Below are 6,096 nucleotides of genomic sequence, written 5' to 3'. Positions count from 1 at the left end.
TTACCTCTAATACACCACTATGTCCAACTGCCTTGAGCGCACGCATTGGCATCCAGTGCGTGAGGTGTGTACGTGCTCTGGTGTAGTTTACGCAAGCGCTAAAAGTGATCTCTCGCGCGTATACATCACTCATTGTTCACACAATGCACAAACATTGTAGGTACGACGGCTAATCAAAATGGTACTTACTTGCACTTATCCAGATTGTTCAAACCAACTTAAAACTAAAAGATTACATTCTCTCACGCAAATTCATTCGGGAGTGGTGACTTTCCACGTTTTACAAACTTCTGAGCCTGCTCGCCTTAAGTTATGGTTGATTGCTCTTCGGCTGGATATCAATATACACCCATTAACGTACTAAAGTTGTTGAGGGTCTGCAGTGATCATTTTTCCCCTGATGATTTTGAGAGGATCACGTACGACTTAAACCAGCTGTGCCTATGGTTTTTCCACATCCAAATGAGGTGGATGTAAACAAGATTTTTGTATGTGTCCTTTTTATTTGTAAAGCTGCCAGTACGAAAAGAAAAAAAAAAAATGAAGTTTTGATGTAATAAAACCATGTTTTTAGTGGTTTACTTCCATTTGTATAACAACTGTTGTACTACAGGCACCATATTTAAACTACACCAGAGCAGTACACACCTCACGTGCATGCGCTAAAGGCAGTTATGGTGTATTAGAAGTAAAAAATTATATAAAAACTGTTCAGTTTCTCGCACAAACCAATCGTTTCGTGTCTTAGGACATCAATGTGTCGTCGCGAGCCGCAGGGTTTAATTTGGATTTGTCTGTGCATGTTTTTTTTTACTCTCATAGATTTTGTTACCATTGCCATGCATTATACGACTGACAGACTGCAACGGTTGGAGTTAAAAATCATCATTTGTCTTCAAATGAAGAAACAAAGTCACCTACATCTTGGATGCCCTGGGGGGTAAGCAGATAAACATCACATTTTCATTTTTGGGTGAACTATCCCTTTAATGTTCAATGTTTGTCATGTGACAACTATATCATACTACTCTGAAACAATATTTGTTGCATATTGTATACTATTCCACACTATTCTTAAAAGAATAGTAGACAGTATTTATTTATTTTACCTTCAACTACATTCATTTTTGATTATACAGCCTACCCACTGGATGTGATAAGCACGGTTATTTATTGTGGAAGGTTTGTGTGTTTAAGTGCGTTCAAGAGCACCAACAACCAGCGTTACAGTCCGAATAATGAGCAGAACCCGTGTGGTAATAACATGTAACCGCTGTCTGTCACACTGCTGTATGTGCGCCACCGCATAGCCTACAGAAACCCACGGCGGTTTATTAAAATGATATCTGCTCTGACAAGACAAGCAGGCGGCTGACTGACCATTCTCCATCTCTGAATGAAGTCCTGCTCACACAGAGGCGAGAGGACGCTACTGCCATTGGTGACACTGAGGAGACTAAAATGGGAGAACATCACTGGAGCCCTGTCAGTGAAGAGAGAGACACAAAGGCGACTGACAACCGACAGCCATTCGAAAAGAGCCGAACGGATGCTTTTCACTGATCGTCATACGGTAAATGTCTTCCATTCATTGATAATATTTGCATGAGATTTGCACCGTAGAGAAACCAGCGCCACTTTTAGCTCGCGGTTCACAATGGAATTATAACAGCGGTGATTTCCAGCTGTTTCTCATTGTTCGCATAAAAAGTAAATGCATATAATTTGGCCCGTGTTTACAACAGTGACTCAAAACAAGGTAAGATACGATGCACACAGCCTCTAAGCCATGAAAATGGATTAAAAATGTGTTGTCTCTGTGCACACTGTTTTAATTTTAAAGTATTTACTATACACTGCTTACGTATAATGTGCATACTATTTGATACATACATGCAATAAATACTGCATTGTGATATAGTAGTATCTTCGTGAATAGGTATATAAAAATGCATGCATAGTATACATTGTAGCCTGTAGTGAGCAATGCTATGTAGTAGGATATCCAAGAGGGTCATTGTAGTATGCTCCTTACACTACAATATGTATATGTAGCCTACAGTATACATTTTGGAACTGTGTACTTAGGTTATTATTGGATTTTGTTTGATTAAGTTGTATAAAAGCATTAGGGATGCACCGGTATTAATATTCTGGCCAATACAATAAGACAATATTTATTTGTTTGTTTGCATTAATATCTTACGGTATGGCTGATAAATATTACAAATACTAATATTATTCATTTATTTAATATTACCTATATTAAATGGTTAGTTCACCCAAAAATGAAATTTTTGTCATTAATTACTCAACCCTATGTTGTTCCAAACCCGTCTGACCTTCGTTCATCTTCGGAACGCAAATTAAGATATTTTTGATGAAATCTGAGAGCTTTCTGACCTTCCAATACATGGCAACGTCATAACCAATTTCAAGGCCCAGAAAGATAGTAAAGACATTGTTAAAATAGTCCATGTGACTACAGTGGCCAATACTGAGCTGACCTTCTAACGTAAACACAGAAGTGCTGGACTGCGTTTGTTTTGTTTTTGTGCACAAAAAGTATTCTTGTCACTTCATAACATTAAGTTTGAACTACTGTAGTCACATGGACTATTTTAATGATGTCTTTACTACCTTTCTGGGCCTCGAAAAGTACAATGATGTTTCTGCCTATGGGTGTTTTAGAAACCCTCAGATTTCATCAAAAATATCTTAATTTGTGTTCTGAAGATGAACGAAGGTCTTTTGGGTTTGGGATGACGTGAGGGTGAGTACTTAATGACAGAAATTTCATTTTTGGGTGAACTAACCCTTTAATTTGACCATTTTAAATTAAAAATAACACAAAAATTAATAGTTTTAAATGCTTACTAGTAGGTATGTAACGATACCCTCATGTCCCAATTTGATACATATCACAATACTGAACTGACAATACGATATAATTGCGATACTTCAAAACATATGGTAAAAGATTAACAAAAAATGTACTGTTGATTAAAATGCTAAATTTGGTATTACATTTGGGGTGCAAATGAATAGGCTTGGACTTGGTGCAGGTAACCCAATGCACAGACAATGGTGACACCAGAATAAAAATATTAATGATTCTGTAGCTGAAAATACAGAATTATTTCAGACGAATATGCTTGCACTCTGTCACTGACTAGATATATGTAAAATAATGTAGGCCACTTTTTACTGGTAACAAGACATTTGGCATTATCAGGACCCATAAATATTCCCCCATAGCATTATTATACATTATATTCAACATTATATATAGAAATTTAATGTAGCATTGACACTAAAACTATGTAAACTCTGTAAACTTTCCTCACACAGTAATTTTCGTATTGTGTGAACTATTCACAATACATGTTGTCCCTATCCATGATACATATTGTTGCATTTTTATATTGTGATACGATATATTATTACACGCCTACTTACTTTAAAGTAATCGTATATGACAAAAAAGGTCATCTAAAGAGATTGAGGAAACAAGAATGCACATTTAATAATCAATTATCAGCTGATACTGGTAAATTAATTGTTACGTTATTGTTTGATAACCAGTATGGTACTGATATATCAGTATATCTGTATCATGCATACCAAAAGCACCTGCTTACAGACTAAATCATGACAGTCAGATAAATGTAAAGTATGTGTGTGTTACACAATAGTTCATTAGGATGTATGTTTTACTGTGACTCAAATATCATTACAGAAGTGTGAACATCTAAGAGGGTTCAGGATGTGCTGAAATTTTTTCTTCTTCTGTTACATTCTCTCTCAAGGCGTGAACAGTGACTAAACAGTCATCAGACCTTCAGGCTGGTGTCGGTGATATCTGAAAGACTCCTAATGTTTTATCTCCCACATTGTCTCTGTCGACATGCCCACCTTTCCACCTCTGGGCAGTAACTCCAGCACAGTACCCTGGGACCCTGGCGCGCCCCTGGCGCCGTCTCTGGTGAACAGCACGGTGAAGATGGTGCTCATATCAGCGATCGTGTGCACGTCGCTTTTTGGAAACGTCGTGGTGCTTCTGGTATTCCAGCGCAAGCCACAGCTTCTCCACGTCGCCAACCGTTTCGTGCTCAACCTGCTCCTGGCTGACCTTCTGCAGACGGTGCTGGTTATGCCCTTCGCCATCGCCGCCACCGTGCCCGATGTCTGGCCGCTGGACGCCCGCCTGTGCCAGGCCCTCGTGGTGCTCATGCACCTGTTCGCGTTCGCTGGCGTCAACACCATCATCGTGGTGTCCGTAGATCGCTACCTGGCCATCATCCACCCGCTGTCCTACCCCACTCGAATGACACCTCACCTGGGTACCAACCTGATCGCTCTCACCTGGCTTCTCAGCGTGCTTCAGAGCACTCCGCCGCTGTATGGATGGGGAACCATCGAATTCGACCGCCGCCACAATGCCTGCACTGTTGTGTGGTCCTCGAGCTACTCGTATTCAGCACTGGTGTCCGCACTTTCGTTCTGGCTGCCTGTGGTGATCATGCTCTGCTGCTACTGGATGGTGTTCAGAGCGGCAAGGCGGCAGAACGCTCTCGTTCACCCCATCCAATCCAACCCCCCTCCGGATTCCCAAGCATCCTGTTCCAGCCCCCAAAGGCAGCAGCCCCAACCAGAGGGGCCTTTTTCGGCCACTTACCCCATCAGGACCCGCCACAGACGCTTCCACTATCACTGTAAGGCGGCACGAGTGGTGTTTGTCATCATGGCATCTTACCTGCTCAGCATGGGCCCGTACAGCGTCCTGAGCACTATATCCATTTACTCCAGCACAGCAGTGCCGCCATGGTTGTCCTCGATGGCGCTCATTCTCTTCTTCCTGCAGTGCTGCTTACACCCATACATCTATGGCTACATGCACCGCAGTGTACGCAAGGAGTTCCTTGCGCTGCTCTGCGGGCCGCTCTGTGGGCAGGGACGGATCAGTCAAGGCTCCGCTGTGGATAGCTGCTTCACGGTGACAGACGGGCGTCTGGCGCACACCCACCTTTCAAGCCAGACTACCCGTGTGTGCCCTCTCCGCACCTGGGAGGAAGGTACAACGTCTTCGTCCCCTACAGAGAGGAGGTCTAAAGACAGCCGTAAGGAGACCACCTCCATCAGTCTGAGCTCAGAGAAGGAGCTCACTGTACACAGCAACACCAACAAACAACCTGAGGAAACAGCTAAAGGCAAATTCTGAACATATTTCTGTCAGTGTTGAGGTATAGCTGTTTTGGTTTCTGCATCGGGCACAGTTTGGTACTTTCAAATCAAATACTGTGCCTTTAAACACAAGCTATACACTGTAAACATACGTGTTAGCTATGGTATGGACCTACTTCAAAAACAATATTATATAAAAATGGCAACAGAAAAGCCTAACAAACATAGTTTCTTGGCAGGAACTATGGAGATGCATGTCAATGATGATAGACTGTTTATCTTTTAGTCAGAAGTTACACTACTGTTCAATTTGTAATAAATTAAATCAAAATTAATACTTCTATTCAGCAAGGTTTACACAAAAATCTTAAACAGTTTTCAGCATTGATAATAATAAGAAATGTTTCTTGAGCAGCATGTTAGAATGATTTCTGAAGGATCATGTGACACTGAAGGCTGGAGTAATGATGCTGAAAATTCAGCTTTGCCATCACAGAAATAAATAACATTTTAAAATGTATTAGAATAGAAAACAGTTAATTTAAATTGTAATATTATTTCACAATATTACTATTTTTGATCAAATAAATACATCATTCGTGAGAATAAGAGACTTAAAAACAAAACAAAAATCAAGCTTTTGAAGGTAGAGTATGTTTACACTGTATGGGAAAGTGGTTTAAAATCTACTTCAATCACTTACAGTACACATGCCATGGTTATTTCAACAGACTGGAAACGGTCTCAAAAATCATTAAATACAAAAGTTTTGAAATTTCATCACCTTTGTAAGTGTGGTTTAAAATATAAAATATTGAAGACAAGTGTAAAAATACAGAATATTGGTTTTCTTTTAGTGGTTTAAAATAATACTGGAATATTAGGAAGTAAAATATTGGAAAAAATCTTATT

General features: G+C 40.2%; 1 protein-coding gene across 1 annotated transcript; it reads left to right on the top strand.

Annotated features, from left to right (window-relative positions):
• The first annotated feature begins 3,907 nt into the window (after nt 1-3,907).
• Nucleotides 3,908-5,221, top strand: gpr101 (G protein-coupled receptor 101). Its single transcript, XM_067394700.1, has one exon. It carries the CDS (start codon nt 3,908-3,910, stop codon nt 5,219-5,221), a length of 1,314 nt encoding a protein of 437 aa, XP_067250801.1.
• The last annotated feature ends 875 nt before the right edge of the window (nt 5,222-6,096 follow it).

Source organism: Chanodichthys erythropterus, chromosome 1 (genome assembly GCF_024489055.1).
Source record: "Chanodichthys erythropterus isolate Z2021 chromosome 1, ASM2448905v1, whole genome shotgun sequence".
In the NCBI taxonomy this organism is placed as follows: Eukaryota; Metazoa; Chordata; class Actinopteri; order Cypriniformes; family Xenocyprididae; genus Chanodichthys; species Chanodichthys erythropterus.
The sequence above is the reverse complement of the archived record's forward strand: the minus strand, read 5'-3'. Positions and strand labels throughout refer to the sequence as shown.

Excerpts from the sequence above, each read along its gene's own strand:
- gpr101 (XM_067394700.1), top strand. The coding sequence starts at position 3,908 with ATGCCCACCTTTCCACCTCTGGGCAGTAACTCCAGCACAGTACCCTGG.